The sequence below is a fragment of the Gallus gallus genome, chromosome 5 (genome assembly GCF_016699485.2).
Source record: "Gallus gallus isolate bGalGal1 chromosome 5, bGalGal1.mat.broiler.GRCg7b, whole genome shotgun sequence".
NCBI classification, from domain to species: Eukaryota; Metazoa; Chordata; class Aves; order Galliformes; family Phasianidae; genus Gallus; species Gallus gallus.
This window is the reverse complement of record NC_052536.1, coordinates 40,362,295-40,381,941: the sequence shown is the minus strand read 5'-3', so window position 1 is coordinate 40,381,941 and position 19,647 is coordinate 40,362,295. Positions and strand designations below refer to the sequence as shown.

Genomic DNA, 19,647 nt, shown 5'->3' with positions numbered 1-19,647 from the left:
AAAAACTGATTGGGGTTTTCCAGATGCAAAAATATGCCTTCATTCTCAGCTTTTATGAGTACACCATGAAATTTCTGCATCAAACATCTCTGTGTGTTTAGCACTGTTATTGGAAACAAGGCTGTCTCGGTTGACTTCCAAAGGCAAGGTACTATGCTACATGACTAAATAAGAAGTCATGCTCTGTAGTTCTGACACATGTGATTTGTATTTCATTCATTTCCATTCATCACCATTGCCATGCAAACATACTGACCAGTGCTATGTATTTTGACACATACATTGCTACTAATCCTTAGTGTTTGGAGTGGGAGGTTGTAAGAGGGCAGAAGGCGTAGGGTAACTATTACAAAGAACATTTTGCAACTTCTAGTTGTGGCTATGCTTCTGTGGCAGTGCACACAGATAAATGCAGCTTAATGTCAAAGAGAAAATATTAACATAAAATCCACAAATCTTTGCATTTCTCCCAAATTGTTAATAATTAAACATTCAATTAATATGTGCAAGCTACTGTTTGCTTTGGCCATCACTGCTATTTGTTCCACTTCCAATTCTTCATCCTGGGCAATAAAACCAAGATAAATCAGGTTTGTTTTTTATGTACAGTGAACTCTACTTCTTGATTTTTCTTATCTAGACTTTTTTAAATGTAGGCATATTTTTTAGTATTGATGCTGTAGTAAAGCAGCTGTGTGACTGAGTGGGTTTCTGTGTTTGGTGTTTCTTGAAAAAAATTCAGTGTTGGACCAGGTCTGGCACCTTCAATGTACAGTTGTTTATCCCAAGTTTAGGCTGCAGTGTTAGCAAAACATTAATCCAGGTCTTCTAAGCTTTTGGATCACATTTCAGCCCAGGGACACCAGGTTACACCATAGGTTACAAATTTGGAGGGATATCATGGACAAAAATGAGGACTCCATGTTTTCTGTAGTGCAGGGCATAAGAAGAGAGAGAGCTTGGGAACTTGTGAAATATTGCAATGAAAAATTAACCTTGGGCTGTATATGAGCAACAACCTGCTGGTGGGTAAAATCTCACTGTGCCATCTGTATAAGCTCTGGGAATGAGATGCTGTGAAACTGGGCCTTCTGTGGTATCTTCTCTCCAAAGATCTCATTACACCCTACTGATGTGTCAGCTGGGAAAATGTAAGCCCCCAGAATTCGACACAACCACAGAAGATGCCTATAGCAAACCAAAAGAGGCAGAACTCCTGGCGCTGTTGTCTGCTGCAAGGCAATGCTCTCTTACCCACTGCAGCTGCAAGGGAGATGTTTATCTATGGCTCTTGCTTCCTTTATCTTGTCCCTTCCAGTGTGAGGCTTCATTACACATGCCGTGTGTCAGGGGGAAATGAATCACACTCAGCACTGCTGCTGGCACCCTGCCACAAAGCACCTATCCATCAGTGTCACAGTGCAGTACACAGGGCTGTAGTATTTGTTTACATCCTGAAAGGAAGAGAGTGTCCTCACCCCTCCGGTCAGGCCAGATGTAATTTCAGGGAAAGGAAGGGCACTGCAAGCACTGCCTTGGCAAGGATGCATGGGGTACATGAGAGGGAGGGAATCCCAAAGTGATGACAGGATTGGTTAAGTGAAGCTTAATTCTAACCTTGCCTCCCAGTGGCTATTTACGTTTCTTGACAGTACTCATTCCATGGCTTTCCTTACACAGAGTATGCAGCAAACAAAGAGGGGTGTACATGGAACCACTCAAGAGCATCAATTTACAAGGGGAACTAGGGAAGTTTATTCCTGTTCCTTCTTAGATTTGCCTGATGGACCACATACATTTCTGATCACATAATAAGAATGTACAGTCTGCTCCCAACCTTGTGCATTCTTGGTAGTACCCAGCCCTACCCACAGGTTTACACAATAGCTCACCTCTTCCCAATTACAGCAGTGTCGATAAATGATGGTGTTCTCAAGCTCTAAGTATAAGAATGTTCCTTGAACTCATACTCACTGCTCTCTTACCACAGCACCTGCAGCTCACCCCTGGCAACACTCTGGGTCCCTCTAGGTGTCTGGTCCACTAATGAACTGCCCTGGTGCCTGGGACTCCAGAGATTCAGTGAGGCAATAAAGGGAGAAGGGGAGGAGCCACACTGCCCATTTCCAGCCTGTGTGCAAGTGTGAGGTTGGTAGAACCCTCAGTGTCCTGCCTTGAGTGCCAGCTCTGCAGAGCTGTGGGCACAGAGTGGGGTCTGTCCTATGCTCACTGCCTGTACACTGACTACAGAATGGCTTGGTAAGGGTTATCTCAGTGGTTTCACTGTCTTACCTAAATGTTTTCTCTTTGTGAATCCTCGTGGGATGCGGCCCTTTGCACTCTCACTGTAAGAACTTGTTATCAGCACTGTCTGTATTATTCTGTAGACAAAGCATCTGCTTCTGCCTAGAAGTCAAAAAGCACATGACAAATGAAGGACTGTGTGTACTCTGACTATAATTTGACCTAGAAAACTAATGTGGATTGTATTTTACTGAGCATACTACTGAAATCATTTACGAAGTAACTTGGTAAGCGCTACTGCCTTTCTCTTACTCACAACTAACACAATCACAGCATTCAACAAAGAAAGGCCCTGCAGAGTTTCACATGCAGCAGTCTGGGCTCCAGGTGTTTCTGCTTTTTATTAATCCATCAGCAGAATGTTAGGAAAACATCCACAAGCCACCAGTCATGGGAAAACACTCCTGGAATGGGGCAGGGCTGCAGTCTCTGAGTGGGGCCTGGATCTGGATGTTGAACTTGGGCCCAGTTTGGTTGAGGGTCCCCAACATGCTGCCTGCTGCACCCTCTGCAGTAAATTAAATCCTGTAATGCAAACATGTTAGGACATCAGAAGGCTTTGGAACAGATTCCCTCCAATCACAGTAAGCCAAGTGTCTCTATGAATTACGTTAGGAGGTCTATGATAGTCAGAATGGAATGGTAGTAGCTCAAGGAAGCAGGAGGCTCAGAAGAAAATCAATCTGGTGATGTCCTCCTGATTTTATTAGAAAAGTGCATTTGTCTGTTGCAGAGGGAGCTCTGAATGAGTCTGCTGAGTACGCACATGGTGCTCAGAAGTTATCCACTGTGTGCCTCAGGTTACTAATGAACATTGATGTACTCAGCATTTCTTTTGGTGGAGGAGTTGCTCTCATAATCTGTTCGGTTGGTTGTTTACCATGCTGATCTGGTTTACATTAATAACTTGTATATTTATTTGAGCATTGTGCATGGTCTTTTCTGGTAGTTGGTATTCCCACTGGAAGAAATTAAATTATTGAAAAATTCTGTTGTAAAATGAATTTAAATAAATTAAGATATTTCTTACTATTTGAATTAATTCAGCAAATATTTCATGGGATCAGGTTGTTTCTAACTCTAAACTACAACTGTAGGCTTTTCTGAAGGCTCTCTGCCTTGATCAGCTTTCCTGTAATGTAAGTAGGACAGATAGAGAGCCCTCTTATTAAGGTGCCTGGACATTCTGCACTCAGAGCCTTGTTTTCAGATCTGCTACAGGTTAACAATGTAGGCTGAAGTGTTATATGCTAAGTTTGGGGAAATTTTTAAATTGAATGTCCACCCAAATTGTTCAGTCATTCCAGAAAATGAAGTTAGGAGAAAATGCAGTTTAGGCCATATCCAGCAGTTACCAGAACTAGGGCTGCTGTGCTTTGAACTGGAAGGGGAATATTATTTATCTTTTTTTTAATTGAGCTTGGGATTGCTTTTCTTTTTTGTTCTGTTTTGTTTTTACAAAACAAATTTTATAATGGGATCCCTTCAGGCAGAAATCCCAAAGTGGCTGTGAATGTTCTCATCCTCATTCTGCAGATAGAGAAACTGAGGCACAGAAACTATATGGCTTGCTCAAGAGCTTAGGGGGTTCACTATTGTCAGAAATATAACAGATCTAACTTAACTAGCAGTTCCTACTTCATTTTTTTTTTAACATTTCTGCTGTCCAACAGAACAAATGGAAGAATATAATAGCAAAAGTTGTTATTGATGACAGAGCTAAACATGGTTGGTTTCTCACCTTTCCATCTTTAATGATTGGCCATCTTGTGGAGGGTTAGAATGATGAATAAATTGTTACTTCCAAGATATGCACAAATATGCTTTCTGAACCCAGGAAAGTTTAATGTTATCCAGTATGTTTGCTTTCACAATAAATGGGGATAACCATATCAAAAATAACTATGAAATATCTGTCAAATCTACCTTTATTTACTATCAATACACGATATTTTAGAAGAATATGCCACAGTGTTCTTAGCCTGTTACATAGACTGAGGTAATGAGAAGAGGGAAAATATCTTTACCTATGGTGGTTAATTTACATCTTGAATTTTCACACACTGAAAGCAAATTGGACTGATTGACAGTCATTCTTTTGCAGTTCATTTAATTTATTTACTAATTAAACCAAACTGATACTCCAGAGTATGGAGTTTCAATGGCATTAAAACAGATAAGATCCTGACATTTGACGCAAAGTATTTCGCCCAGGCAGATTCTCGGTTTCTTACTGTTTCATGATGCTGCTTTTACCTACATGCAATCTTCTCTCAACAAAGCAAGACAACTTTCATGTCTGTTTGCTCTCTTTTTCCAGCTTCTGGCCATCCACACTGCTTCTTCTGTCACCTAGAGCTTGGCTCTGACCGAGAAGTGCCTTCCAGTTTTGTCCGCCACGTAGATGTGGAATTTGACATGCCCACTACTTCTGCATCCAAAGCCACTGTTCGGTCCATCTCTGTTGAGGACAAGACTGGTGTGAGAAAGTGGGTCAACTATTCAGCACACTACAGTTACAAGGTAAAAATAAGCATTTGTCAGTCACCATGGTTACTTTGCATACTTCATTGTCTTGAAAAGTCTAGGCAAACAAATGGGAATTTGGTACATGTCAAGCTCTGTGCAGTGGCTCCCCATGTGCAGCCTGCAGATTCGGGGCAGACAAGCTGTGGATTATGGCTCAGTGAAAATGGACTAATACTGCTTACAGTGGCTTTGTGGAAGAGCATGTATACAACCAGTTCCTGGGAAGAAGCTGATAAACTAGGAGTGTGAACAGGGACTTTTGCTACAGTGGGAGTACTACAGCAGACAGAAGGATCACATTGCTTCTGCGCTTATTGTTTTTTTCTGCCTGCCCTAAGGAGATGAACAGATGGAAAAATACACAATATGTATACCTGCCAAGAATCTCAGTATGCCAGACTTGCATGGTAGATGATCACTCAGCAGACAAATAAGCATTCTACCTGCCTTTTGTAAGAGTAATGATGAGAGATACTGAAAAGATTCCCATGGCAAATATTTTTAATATGAAATGTTATTACATTTTTCGTAGTATCTGAAATTCCCCAGAGATTATATTTGATCTTCCATTCCAAGAATTAGACATTCGATTGTCCCTGAATTTTTGGAGGTATCAAAATTCAGAAAAAAGATATGTGTGCCTTTTGCAAATGAATCTCTTTGCTTTCATCAGTTGCTTTGCAGAGTTTAAAACTGAGACTAGGCTGTCATGTAAAAAGCCACCTATGCTCTGCAGGTTTGGTTCTGGATTTGGATACAAAATACAGATGGGACTGGGGATGAATAAAAAATGAGATCAATTCTCTTAATGATGTTTTTTCTTCCAGAAATTGCTATGACACTGTTGAATTATAGAATTGTTTGGATTTGACTTGAAACCCTTACAGTAAATGAAATCCATCTTTCCCTCCTCAGTCTATTACTCTTTACAGTCCTCTCATTTTACCAAGGCTTGCATCATCTGAGCAGTGACCACTAAGGATTTTTCAATTTTCGTTTGGTTGTTTTTTTTTCTCATTATCAATGTTCTTTTTCCTCCTCCAGGTAGAAATAGAGCAGAAAGAAAGCTTGACTGAGGATCTGAAGGGGGAAGATACTGCAAATCTCAGTGAATGTGCCATACAGTGAAGGAATATCGGTGTTCAAATCCCAGAGGTGTGGTCAAACTAACAGACTTGGAAGAAAGGAGTTGCAGATTTTGGTATTTTTCTTTTAAAAGTATGGAGGATTACTTTTAAAATAATGCTTTGAAGAGTTTTATTTTTCCTGTAATTATCTGTGTCTTGAGAAGAAGTTCACCAGTAATTTGTTTGGAGTGGATCCATGGACTGGAACGATTAAAGTACTTATCACCAATATGTTTGGTGTATTGACAGAATGAGTCGCTTTACAGTCAAACCTGCCTTTTGTGCTTCTTCACCATCTGGGCACCATCACAGCCAAATCTGAAAGCAGTCCTCATCTCATAATCTTGTCCTCCTGCAATAGGCATTTTTCCTGTATGTTGCTTGGTTTGGTTATCAGCAGATTCACTTCCTTCTGAACTGCCAAATAAAACCCAGGGAGCATCAAGTGAAACAGTGATAGGAAGTTTCATTTCTGAAATCATCAACAGGTTGAAAACCCTGAGCATCAACATGGAGAATCAACAAACTCTACATGTTAAACATAGTAAACATCAAGCAAACAAGCTACTGGAAGTACAGCTAGTCACGTAACCATTCTTCTATTTATCCTTTTCTGCCTTGTTCTCTGAACTGTGCTGTCATGCACATTTTTGTGGGATATGGACAAGCTGCATGAAACCTTCTGCAATTTCTTAGAATTTTCATGTGCTAGTCAGGGCTGTCCTGTTATTTTGACTGAACAGGGTTACAGCTACTAGTAACAGGGAATGTGTTATAGTAGAGATGATACTGAAGGGACTTTTCTAAAATTAGATCATTCCTAACTAGAAAGATATTTAAGGGAAATACTTTGGTTTTTCTTGTTATTATTTTATGTTTTCTTGAAAGGATAAGATGGATGGTTATTGAAAATGTCAGAACACTATTACTTTAACAAGGTTTTTTGCCTTCCCCAAACTCCTTGGAAGTCTGTCCTTGTTTGTCTCACAATATTGCTTTCATTTTCAATCTTTAACCTACAATGTAAGTAATTCTTCTGCAGCTATCTTTATAAAATCCCAGCTAACTGAGACCCAGAATCCTTTTTCATAAATTAAAAACAAGCTTCCATCATGGAGACTTCTAGATCTCCAGTTAACTGAAAGTAGAAGCAAGTTTCAAACCTTCTTTCAGGAAAAAAAATGCAGAAGGCAAAAATCACTCATTTATATATTTTTTCAGGAAAGAAAGCAGTGTTCAGAACACTTACTTTTCATATCTGTTTCTGTGGCTTCCATAATATTTTGTCTCAAGGTAATTTTTAATGTAAAAAAAAAGTAATTTATTAAATCCTTTATCTTTTGAAAGATTACTACTGACTTTAAAATCACGTATTTGGAAAGCCTTGGCAATGTATTTGAATGAATTAAAATGAAAGCTTGTTTATAATTTCATAGCTTTATTTTATTTTACATTTCATATAACAGAAAATTAATATTCAGTCCTACTTTCACTGTGACTCCTATAAAAATCACTGCAGTGTTAAGGTCCCAAATAAAGCATAAGATTAATTATACTGAGTCTGTAACTCGCAGTGGTAGAATTTAAAAAAAAAAAAAACTGTAGGGAACTTCTAAATGCCTTTTTATGCTTTTTTTTTTTTTTAATGCCTAGTGATAAATATTTACACAGCCATGTTGCTACACAACCTCTGGCAAATGTACACTGCTGTAAATATATCAAGTCTCAGTCCTACTAGGACTTCTTAATAAGCGTGTAATCTTACTGAAGCCCAGAGAGCTTCTCCGAGCACACCAGCTAATACTAAATTTTCAATCATCTCTCTATAAAGGGAAGAATGGTATTAACTTTCACAGAATGTTTTGAGATCCATGGATGAAAATTACTGATAAAGTGTGGAGAATTATTTATTAAATAACAATGTATATGGGTTGTGAAATATCTGACAGCACGGAGCTGAATTCATGACTGATTCTCAGCTCTGTTACTGTTTTATGTTTCAAAGGCCTTTGAAGAACTTCTAGGTATTTTTCCTATTTTTTTTTTTTTTTTTACTGTAGCCCCCAGTGTACAGTTTCTGAAAATGACCAGCAAGAAATCCAGGAAGTCAAAACTGAATGTGTTCTGAGATGTCACTGAGGAAGTGTGAGAAGTTTTGTGAACGAACCGCATTCAGACACTCAGTGTCTGAATTTCTGCATTTTCTCCCTCATCCCTTGAAAACACAAACACATAATAGCAAATAAGAAAAAATACGTTGTACTCCTTAACGAAGGGGGAAAAAAATCAAAGGAATTTCACTTTCCATCTCAGTTGAATTCCAAACTGTTCAGTCTCTGTCATACTGTCAGCATAAAATATTTCAGTTCCCAAAAACTGAAAGATTAACATACCGGAGTTTTCTGGATTTACTTCATTTCTCTACTTCTTCATCACTGATTATTTATTTTTTTTAAATTAAAAGTTAATGAATGAAAGCGACAGTATGGGCCTGAAACTAATCTCTCTTCCACAGTTCGTTGAATGACAGAAGAATCTCTTCCAAGACTGCAGAAGTTATGCAGCCAAAACTGGTGGAGTGTTGGGGTTTATAAAAAAGCTATTTTAATCCATTTTGATCTCTGGGGCATATCTTTGTGATGTTCTTTCCACTGAATTTTCAAGAGTATGAATTTCTGAGATACGAAATCCTCACACAGAGTTTCAAAAGATCATATTTGTGATCACAGTTCCCATTGAAACTCCAGTATAAGTAGTTCAATTTTTCAAAAGAGCACTAACAACCAAAATCTTTAGAAAAAATAATGTTGGTATCATCAAGTGGCACCACTCAAAGATCTTTCCAATCCGGACCCATTATAAGCACTGAGCATCTGAACATTGAGCTCCTAAGTGCCATTGTTGAGGCTGTCATCATTCTTGCTTAATTAAGCGGTGCCAATTCTTCCATATATGAACTTCATGTATGTGGACTGTAGGGGTACAGCAGTAATTTAGACAGACTGTTGTTGGAGGTGAGGGGAAAAGAACTGAAGGTTTTATCCATTTTAGAGTAGCAGAAATTACTAAATATAAGATAGGCCTGTAGAACAATTTTATTTTATTTTTTTAAACTTGAGGAAGAATTTCTTTAAATAGTTTCAGTGTAACACTCCTTTTGATAAAGAAATAATCACTGTCTTTGGTTTATTTGAAAACTTTGTAGTACTAAAACATTCCATGCAGGAAATGTGCCTTGAAGGTAAGCATACATTTACTCCCTGAAGCTATTCCCACTTTGAACTTTCTATTTTTCATTATGACTTTGCTTCATTTTGTGCTGTGGTACTTGAGGTATTGCAGGGAATTTTGCCTAGAGAAATTAACTGAATCGGTCTTTGATCACAGGGGGTAAAGAGGAAGATCATCTCAGGGCAACTGAGCTAATTTTAGTGAAATCCTCTTACATTTATTAACTATATGCATACTCCGTTAGTAAAGGAAAATGGGTGAATTCAGCTGAGAAATACTGTAACTAACCAATGATATTTTTGTCCTTTAATTTTATTTAGACTCAAATTTAGTCATCCTCTGAAGGAGACAGATTGTAGTTTCATCATTACAACAGTATCATAAGAAACATCACAGAAATAATTTAACTTTCCTGTTGGGTTGCTGACTGACATACTGGCAAGACACCTAAGTCCTGTCGGTCTACCTGTCCACGTGATTCAGTAGCTTCTAAAACTCTTTTTTTTCTCTTGGTCATTCACCCTGCAGAACCAAGAGCAATTTCTTGCAGAAGAGCAACAAGGAAAGGTGTACAAAGTTCAGCCCGAGGTAATTATTCTGTTCGTTGCTTGTATGAAACTCAGTAACTTCCCTCTGCCCTTGAATAATCAAAGCCCTGATAGGTCACTTCTGCTCAAGAGGTTGAAAAGTTCCTTTCTGTAACTCTTGGCAACTTGTTTTTATAGCTGTACTCATCTCCAGAACTGGTCAGTGCAAAACGCATATCACTTATTGTTGAAGTAGTTACCCTCTTCTGCCATTGAAATTATTTCTACATCATGAGTTGTCTGAGATAGGAAATCTCTGATAATGGGCATCACTGATCCTAGCCTTCTTGTTTTGTTCAGCCATCCATCCGACCATCCGTCCTTCTCTCCCTCCCTCTTTCCCTCTACTTGCAGTCCATTCTTTGCACTACTGACATTGATTGGTTTGATAATTATTTTGTAACATGTTCCTACCTTTTTGTTCTGTAAAATGAGAAAGTCTATACACTGGTTAACTTTATAGAAGTGGTGTTTTTTTTTTTTTTTCCTTTTGATTTTATGGATTGAAATGGGATGTAATGTTTTGTTTAAACTGTGGGAAAACTTTAATAAATGTTAAGATGAAACAGCATATCCACATTTTCACTGTGAAATTGAAATTGTATGTAGCATGTGCTACATGTCCTAATAATTGTATACCAATCTTAAATTTGGAGGAGGAAAAGGAAGTATTTTGAATGGATTTGATCACCTAGATTGAAAGATAGACTGCAAACAAAATGAATCAAGTCTAGATCTTGAACCTTTCAACAGATCATAGGAGAGAACCCAACATTTTCCAGGAAGCTGTCCCAAAGCAAAGTAATTGAGAATTGAAACTTCTGTGTAGCAGATTTCTTAAACTTTTACACTCTAATAATAAAGCCATGAATGGGATCTTCCTGTGATCAGAATATATTTCTGCAAAACAAGAATAAGGATAATGTGAAAACAATTTACAGAATCCTCTGATATGATTCTTTGTTTTCTTTCAAATTTAAATAAGCTGTATATCATTTAATACATTTTTCCACTCTTCTCATAGTTACTTTCTCAAAAGCACTCCCTGAGTCAGACTGAAGAGCTGGACAGTCTCACTGACTGAAGAAAATCAGATACCCATTGTAAGGGCTACTTAGATTTTTGCTGAGCCCACAGTGTATCTCAGTACAACTCACAGTTGTTTTATAGTGTCAGTTGTTTTATAGTATAAGAAAATGGAGGCACACAAGGATGTGCCTCCACAAAATATGCCTCATGTTCATTATTCAAGAGTAGATTAGGTCAGCCATAAGAAAGGAGGAAAGTTAAACAGGACAGTTCTGAGATTGCTAGCAATTGCACTTTATTTACTGTTATTCAGATACTCACTGACATTAGGAAATGATAGTATTACATTGGGAGTGCAGGATTAGATTAACCATCATAGCTTCACAATCTGCAAAATGGACTAGAAACGGGAGAGTTATATAAAAATCAGAAAGTTTGAAAACATGCAACTTAAAGTTCCTCAGCAATAATGCAGTCCTTCAAGACAAGCCAAAATATTGCCCTACAAGAGATGGAGATGTCAGAGTGCCAGCACAAAGTGTACCCAAACAAAAGACATCATTAGAGTGAGATAGCACAATTTGGAGGGAAAAGACATCACAGTTTTCTCCCAGTGCTCACAGTTGCCATGGCTGCCCTTACCGTCTAATTCAGATATGCTGACAACTTGTGAGTAGTCAAAAAACTGCTGAAGGTTAGCTGAGGTAAAGCAAAAGATAGAGAAGGAGCCCATTGTTTCTCATCCAGAATCTTGCTACAGCAGTTCTGTGCCACATCAGATGCGTCTGAAACATGAAACACGAGTCTCAGAAAAAACTTCTGTCCTTTTGGTCATGGGATTAGAAGCCATTAAAAAAAATAAAAATAATTTAAAAAAGTAGTTCGAATTGTGTTTCAAACACCAGCTATGAAAGGTTTCTTTTTCAATTCTGACTGATGGAACAGCACAACCTGATGGAGAGGAGTGGCTGTAGCAGTTCCAGCAGCTGCACTGGAGAGCCACAATGCAACCCCAGTGGCAGACACGTGCTGCAGTGCAGGGGCCAGGGCAGTATGGTCCTTCCATGGTGCAAAAGGCTGCTGCTGCCTCACAGGATCCCAGCTGCTGCCACCCCAGGGGCTATAGATAAACCTGGAGCAAGTAATGTAGCCTAAAGAGCTTCTGAAGGCATAGGATGAATACATTGTGAATACAGCTGAAAGTAATTTCCTAAGGGGGAGAGCCTCCTTTGTAAAGGTTTCTCTTATGCAGAACAGGAAAAAAAAAGTAAGACCTACTTCTCTGTGTGGAGACTGAGAAACATATTAGGGTGCAGCCTGTTCAGAGCACCTAGACTGAAAGGGAATAAATTGGGAAAGCTCCAAATCAGCTCACAGATGCAGGCAGAACTACAGCGAGTTCTGTCTTCTGGTCAAGAGAAACAAAACCAAAGTTGCAGATAGTTTTCAACCAAGAGATGATTAGAGAGAGCTTTTTCCATCCCCACATTTAGTTGAATCAAAATCTTGTTTGAACTGCATCAGTCGGCAGGATTGTTTTATTTTCTCCCCAGGCTGTTCTACCTATCCTTTGCACACGAGCAGTGAATGTCCCTGGCATTCAGGAAGTGACAGCTGGTATGAGAGGAACAACCAGGGGAGTGCGGGTGGCAAAACAGAATGTGCTGAAGTTACCATCTCATCAGAGAAAAATGTATTAATATCTTATGATGTCCTGGGACAAGCCTGGATCTACCCAAAAATTGTAACTTGAAGAATCCCAGTCTGCAAATGCTGACCATAGGAACAAAGAGAAAAGATGGGCCATAATAATAATAATAAACAACAACAACAACAACATGAATGTTATGAAATACTAGATGGCTTGTGGACAAGTATAATTTGATTTGAAACTGAACCACAAAAAAGCTGTGCTGTTCTGCTGCTGTTCTGCAAAGCATGGATGGTAGGACTCAGACCTATCTAAAGACTGAGTTTAATTTTGTGTTCATAAGGCACTTTGAATATCTCCAATATCCCTTGGATATCTGTTCAGCCCAGAGTAGAGCAGGTTGAGGGGAGGCCTCATGGCCTCACAGGGAGTGGAGGGGTAGCACTGAACTCTGCTCTCAGGTAACAGCAATAGGTCCCAAGGGAATGGCATGGAGTTGCACTGCATGATGGTCAGGCTGGGTGGTAGGGAAATATTCTTCACCAGAGGGCAGTAGGCATGGAACAGGCTTCTCCAGACAGTAGGCAGAGCCTCAAGCTGCCGGAGTTCAAGAAGCACTTGGACGACGCTCTCGGACAAAGGGTTTGAATTTGCATGTCTCAATCTACCTTACACAGCTAAATAGCCAAATACAATTTCAAGCCAAGCATTCTCCTTCATTGTCTCTCCTGAGGAGTCTCATCTGCTGTTGTGTCCAGAATATGCAGTGTGGTTTATAAACTTGCACAATGGTTAGGGCACTGTACCAGAGGTAGGTGAAAGACTTTTGGTTCCCTTTTCCTCCTTGTCTGAGACAAGCTGGAAGGACAGGAGTGATAACCAGAAGTGAAAACAGTTCAAGGCAGAATGAGAGTGAGCAAAGATTTCGAGTGTTCAGGGTACTGGCTGGGTTTGTCAATCCTTCATTGCCATTTCTGTAGCTGTTAAGAAAATTCAGAGGGCCACAAAAATGATTCAAGGGATGGAACACCTCCCCTACCATGACAGGCTGAGAGAGCTCCGGGGCTGTTCAGTCTGAAAAAGAGAAGGCTCAGGGGAGACCTGAGAGTGGCCATTCGGTATCTAAAGGGGAGCTCTAAGAAGGAAGGGGGCAGACTCTTTAGCAAGGTCTGTTGCGATTGGACAAGGGGAAATGGCTTCAAACTAAAAGAGAGGAAGTTTAGGTTGTATATAAGGAAGAAGTTTTTTATGATACGGGTGGGGAAGCACTGGCACAAGTTGCCCAGAGAGGTGGTGGATGCCCATCCCTGGAGACAGTCAAGGTCAGGCTGGACCAGGCTCTAAACTACCTGATCTAACCATATGTGTCCCTATTCATTTCAGAGGAGCTAAACTTATAAGTGTCCCTTTCAACTCAAACAATTCTATGATTCTATGATTGCATTAAATTGAGGAAAAAGTTGTAGAGCAGGAACTAGAACCCAGATCTGCCCTCTGCCTCCAGATATACCCTTCTCTGCTGAGCTTGGTGAACTTAAAAGTCCTTTTCCACATTGAAAGTAGTTTATAGGATAATAATAGTGCCTTATTTCTTTGTTGAGGTGCTAAGGAAATACAAGTGTTTAAATGCAATCTTCTGCTGTATTTTTTAAGAATTAATGTAATAAAAGGAATTCTTTCTGAAATAAAATGATCTTTCTGTATTATAGCCCAGCAGTAACACAACTATATGCATTTGAAAGAAATCCCTGATAGCATGGAGACTGTTTTATTCTGCAGCATCCACCGGAAAATCAGTTTCGGCTTGTTACATGTAAATTTCTTAGCTATTTTTTAGGTTTAATTAAAAGATGTATTATTTTCAGTACACATTGATCATTAAACACGTTAAGTATTATGAACCCACTTTTACAGAACTTACAGCTAACAGTCATTGCTCTCAATAAGAGTGCTATTGGGTGGTTTTAGCACAAAGAGGCAAATTTTGAAAACACACTTCTCCGATTTATTTTGTTTTCTGCCAGTTACTACACTGTCGTTCAAGTACTCCTGCCTCCCTCTTGTGGCTGCACTTTTACATTCAACTTGGAACAATTACAGCGTAACCGACAGAGCTCATAATAGCTACCTTCTTGACACAAGCTCCCTCCTTAATTTCGCTAGAAATGCCCCACTACGTTCACAATACTCCATAAAGTTTTTTTCTGCCTAAGGAAGAGATTCTTCATCACTTTCATGTGGGAGCAATTGAACGTATGTGATAAAATCAGTGGTAATTCATGCTGGTTACGTATTGTAATTTATACTCAATGTTCAGATTCAAGTTAGCCAAATGTCCAAATGTACGAGCTACACTTAGTAGCCATTATGGTATATATACATAGGTGGTGTGATATTTTCACATAGTGCTGGAAAGTCTAGATAGTTAATTTTGGAGTCAACTGCTTTGATGAAGTGAAGCTGCAAAATCTCATGGCCTATACATATTAGGATGCCACTTTGCCCTTTCCTATCACCTGCCATTTAAGAAATGCATAGCCTTTTCTAAACATTAAGAAATTCAGCCCAAAAAAAGCTAACTGAAATAAAAGACTGTATCTCTCAGACAATAAAAAATAATATTAATAATAAAAGCTAAGATAGCATTAAATTGCTACCTTGGAATGATAGGCCCACAGTTCAGTGCCTCCATTGTTTCCTTAATCCACAAGAATATCTTCTCCCTTCAAGGTCCTTAGCAGATTACAACATATGTAGTATTATTTACCTTGAATGTCTCTTCTCTGTGCCCTTGTATTCTTCATTCCTTAGCAATTTGCACTGATATCAATATAGCACATTGCCTACGGCAACATTCACATCGGAAACTAGGCAAGAGGGTTGTAGAAATTTGTTGCAGAGAGTGGAAAGAGAATGAGCTGCACAGCTGAAAGATGACTGCCATGCTTCTTGGTTTGTTAGATCTAAAAGAAAATGAGTCTGAAGTTCTGCACCACTGCTACTTAGTCACATCCTCCAGCTTCATCTCCAGTTTCAGCTGACTTTGGCAGGAGGGAAAAGGACTTGCTTTGACCACTCACACACTTAGGCCGGTGATATGGATAGAGATATTATCACTCTGGCTTTGAACATACTCTCATCCGCTCCATGTTAGATGATACCCATCAGCACCTCCTTGGCTGCTGGCCAGTAAAAACATTCATAGGAGTTGAGCCCAGTACTGTGCAGACTCTGCCAGGAGCTGACTGTAGCAACAGCTACAACTTCTTGGGGAAAAATCATTCCTAGTGCCTGCAGACCACACCCAACACAGGCATTGTTGGGCTCTTTATATCCATTAATGCTGACTGCATCTGAACCTGTCCTTTTTGCTTGGCATAACAAATTCAGTTAGACCTGGGCACATTTGCCTCTCTGTTGGATCAGCCAGAGCGCACTCCACAACATATGGGGTGGCAAGCACCACGTCACCTGGTTTCCCAATCTACAGTGTGTCTGGGCATCTGCTCAGCTGCTCTTTGAGAGCATGGGATAGGATGGGTTGCAGGAAGCCATTTTCAGGGGCAAGCCGCTTGGTCTGGGGATAAATCTGCTCCCAGAGAAACCCTCAGGCAATTCCCCAGGGAGCTACTAGGCCACAGCTGCACCCTTCTCACAAGCTTACAAGTTGTTCCTCAGATACCACATCATCTGTGCCTCATCCCTTCAGGAACCATACTGAGCCATACTGAGTAATAGCATGGATAAGAGCATAGTTACTGTCCTTAGAGAAAAAATGCCTGAAAGGTCCCTACTGGAAGAATTGCTTTCTGCTCATCGTGTGCTTTGCCCATATGAAAAAACAGCAACCAGCTCTGCAGGTGTAGTGGATGTGATAGGATGCCTCGCTACATATGTTTGAGAAAAGGGAAATAGAGACACAGACTTTCTGACTGCAACTCTGCTTAGAGTCTGCCTCTGGGAAAAAATGAGATGGCTGATGTCAGTAAGTCACATTGAAAATATAGGAAGATTTCTATTGGAAGATGACGTTTAAGATGGAAAAACAATCTTTCATTTAGAGCAGCAAGGCGGGAGTAGGAAGAAGCAGCTGAGGAAAAATATGATCTCAAATTTGTAAGAGCAGCTTTGCATTTTTTTTAAATGTTTGCAGCTGTCAAAATCTTTGTATGCCCAACACTCCCAGGTTACACACCATTTAGCATGAAGACTCAAGTGGAAAGGAGCTCTGGAAATAGGTCACAGGTTAGAAGTGGCAATAAATGCCTAGGGTTCTATAACTCCATCACAGGATGAGTTGGGCTGGCTCGTTCCTGCTGTTTTCCTTTCTCTCAAAGCCAGGGTCTCTGATTGCCCAGCAGTCACACTAGTACAGCTTTGCCAGTAAGATAATTAGCCCAGCATGGGAACTCTGCATAACTGCTCATAAGCCATAGGATGGCCACAACCAAGTTCATGCTCACTGTTCCTTACTAGGAAGGCTGAACACAGCCAAAACGGAGCTGGATTTGTTTTCTACAAATTTCCACCCAGTCCTGTGAAAAACAGTCCTACAATTCATACAGGGAAAAAAAAAAAGAAAGAAAAAAAAAAAAAAAGGATCTGTCAATTTGTTGTGCGTGCATGGTACTTTGAATGCATGCTGAGTTGCTGAGTCCTGGAGAGGACATAGGATCACCTCCAAATAGTCTGTGAAGTGTAGGGTACACCCCTATTTTTCCATGAAATGTGCAGCCTGCTTGCCCCTAAGGCAGCTCTGAATGATCCTCAGCAATTCAGGGGACTTGCTAGGCCACTCATCTGGGTACAGAAGAACAGACTTCCTACCTGGGAGGCAGTGGATATCCAAAGAAGAGCAAACCTGCCTTGCACAACTAATTTTTAGTTTATTGACACAAAAAATGAGTTAGCATGGGACAAACTAGTGGGTAAACATGCGCAGCCTCTCACCTGCCAGCAATGTGACAAGCCCACATGTACATACACACTCCCAAATGAATCACAGGGTTATCATACACACAGACCAGCACCTTGTCATGGTTACATGCTGTCTGTTTGTATTCTGGCATACTCTGTGGCAATTACTTTTTCTTAAGACACTACATGGTGTAAGAGGTAAGCAAGACTCCTGAAGTCACTCTGTAGATCACTGTGCAAATTTTTCACTATTAATCTTTCATTCTCCAGTGCCTGCATAAATCAGGAATAACTTTGCTGAAGTGAATTCAATTTTGCTGTGGACCTTCACACATCGGAGCCAGAATACACGGCAGTAATCGGTGAAAACATTTATCAGTATGCTGGGTAATGCTTTCCTTTAGAATCAGTAATGTAGGATGTTGTATGCAGGGAGAATCTAATTGGTATTTGAAACACAGATTTTCTGCTACCTGAGTTCTTTGTTGCTAGGCTTCCTGGCTCAGAGCCAGCACTACTTTGGCTGTTGTCAGAACCTCATCACAGTTGAGTAGCTGTGATTCACAACAGTTGCAGTCCAAGTGATTAATCTCCTTAAAAAGCACTTAGGCAAGGTAGCACTGACAGAGTATGTAACTCGAATGAGCTCCTTTAGCTCATACCTCTGCAAAAGTACACCAGCCTTCAGAATTTTAGGGGCTCTTTTAGCTATTTAAATAACTCAGTGCTGTATTCTCATTATGAATCATTTATTCCGTAGAAATCTAAACAGTAGGCTGAACCAGTACACACATGCAAAACAAAAATACATCTCTAGATAAAACCAGTAACCTTCCTATTACAAGCGTTATTGCTTGCTTACAACAAGTGGAGTGTGCATTTCAGCAAAGACTGATTCTTCTTCAACATAAAGGAGTCCTGGAGGCTTTTCTACATGACAAAGCATCTGGCAAACAATGCTATTTTGAAGCATTTCCTCCACTGGTCACTTATTTCTACTCCTGTCAGCTCTTGCAGTTGTACTAACATCTTTTGTGGGGCTGCCCTATGAACTAGATCAGGAAACTGATCCAGGTTAAAAATTAGCCTGCGGAGAACAAAAATAAATGGCACGGCAAGGAACTGGCACAGCTGCAAAAGCAGAGAACAGTGGCACAGGGATGAAATAAGCAAAGGGTTGTAAGGAAAGGAAGTTTGGATGCCAAAAACCCACATTATTACTGAATGCACTGAGGCTGGGGGAAAACAGCATCAGTGTTTCAGTTGTTTTGTCTTTTCAAACTTAGCATAGTTTTGTCAACCAGAGGCGTGAAGGAAACTATGCATCTCTGATCTACAAGTATACCAGCAGAAACTGCCCCGAGGTGTAAATAAACGTACCATGTGCCAACAGCCTAGAAAAAAGCCTGTTGCCTCCTCCAGCTGTAGCTGATTATGCCACTAGAAACAGCTGCTATAAAGACCACTGAGTTAGACACTGAGGGTTTTTTGAGGGTTAAGGTGAGGGAGGCTAAGGAAAGTGGAAGTGTAAAGCTGAGGAGGTAAGAGCATTCCTAGAAAACGAAGAGTTTTGCAAAATTTGATGTGGAACTTGTACTAAATCATGATGGGAATGGTGATGTTGAGAAGAGAAGGTTTAACTGTTAGTAGTAGCTTTACAAGAAAGACTTTGGGTTGGCCCCTGGATTTTATGATACTGATCCTTACCCTTTAAAGGCCTGAGACTGCTTCTGCAGGTACATGGGAACAGGGGTAAGTGTAACAGAGACAGCAATCAAAAATAGATGGTCATCTAACGTGGGATTCAGCAAAGGTGAAGTTGTGTATTTTGTGTGAAGAAGGAAGATAGCTTTTTAAAATAGTGAGGTAACTATGTGGTGTTGCCTGTATAACCAAGTGCATAGTTTTGTTGTCCTGTTAAGACATGCTCTAATAAGCAAGATGTTTATTAGATGTTTTCAAACAACTGTACATATTCAAATGGTAAACAGCCTCAAAGTGCATTAAAGCTAAATTCTCCATGCTTCCTACTTTGTTTGAGTAAGCACTTTGTAAAAACAAGATAAGCCTGAGGCTCTAACAGCCTGATCATGATAGAAAGACTTAATGTGCAGCAAGATGCTCACCAGCCCTTCCCTGGTCTAGCACATCGTGTTGTATACTCCAACCTTCCCAGAGGTCAGTAGACACAAACCACGTTATTCTCGAGCAAGGTTTGGCTCTCTGTGGGCTTTGATAAGGTCAATTGAATTGTGCATATGTTGGACTCTTA

The 19,647-nt window shown here is 39.9% G+C and overlaps 1 protein-coding gene and 1 long non-coding RNA gene across 6 annotated transcripts in view; one reads left to right on the top strand and one right to left on the bottom strand.

Moving 5' to 3' along the window:
- The window catches only part of STON2 (stonin 2), a 70,384-nt gene extending 60,035 nt beyond the window's left edge, over nucleotides 1-10,349 (top strand). For all 5 annotated transcript variants that reach the window (XM_421302.7, XM_040702153.2, XM_046942129.1 and 2 more), the window contains 2 exons: nucleotides 4,625-4,827; nucleotides 5,878-10,349. In XM_421302.7, coding sequence (XP_421302.3) covers nucleotides 4,625-4,827; nucleotides 5,878-5,961 — 287 coding nt within the window. In that variant the 3' untranslated portion in view covers nucleotides 5,962-10,349. The remainder of the gene's footprint in view (nucleotides 1-4,624; nucleotides 4,828-5,877) is intronic.
- The window catches only part of LOC121111039, a 21,807-nt gene continuing 6,285 nt past the window's right edge, over nucleotides 4,126-19,647 (bottom strand). The window contains exon 2 of the long non-coding RNA XR_005860590.2: nucleotides 4,126-6,377. This is a non-coding gene — a long non-coding RNA (uncharacterized LOC121111039). The remainder of the gene's footprint in view (nucleotides 6,378-19,647) is intronic.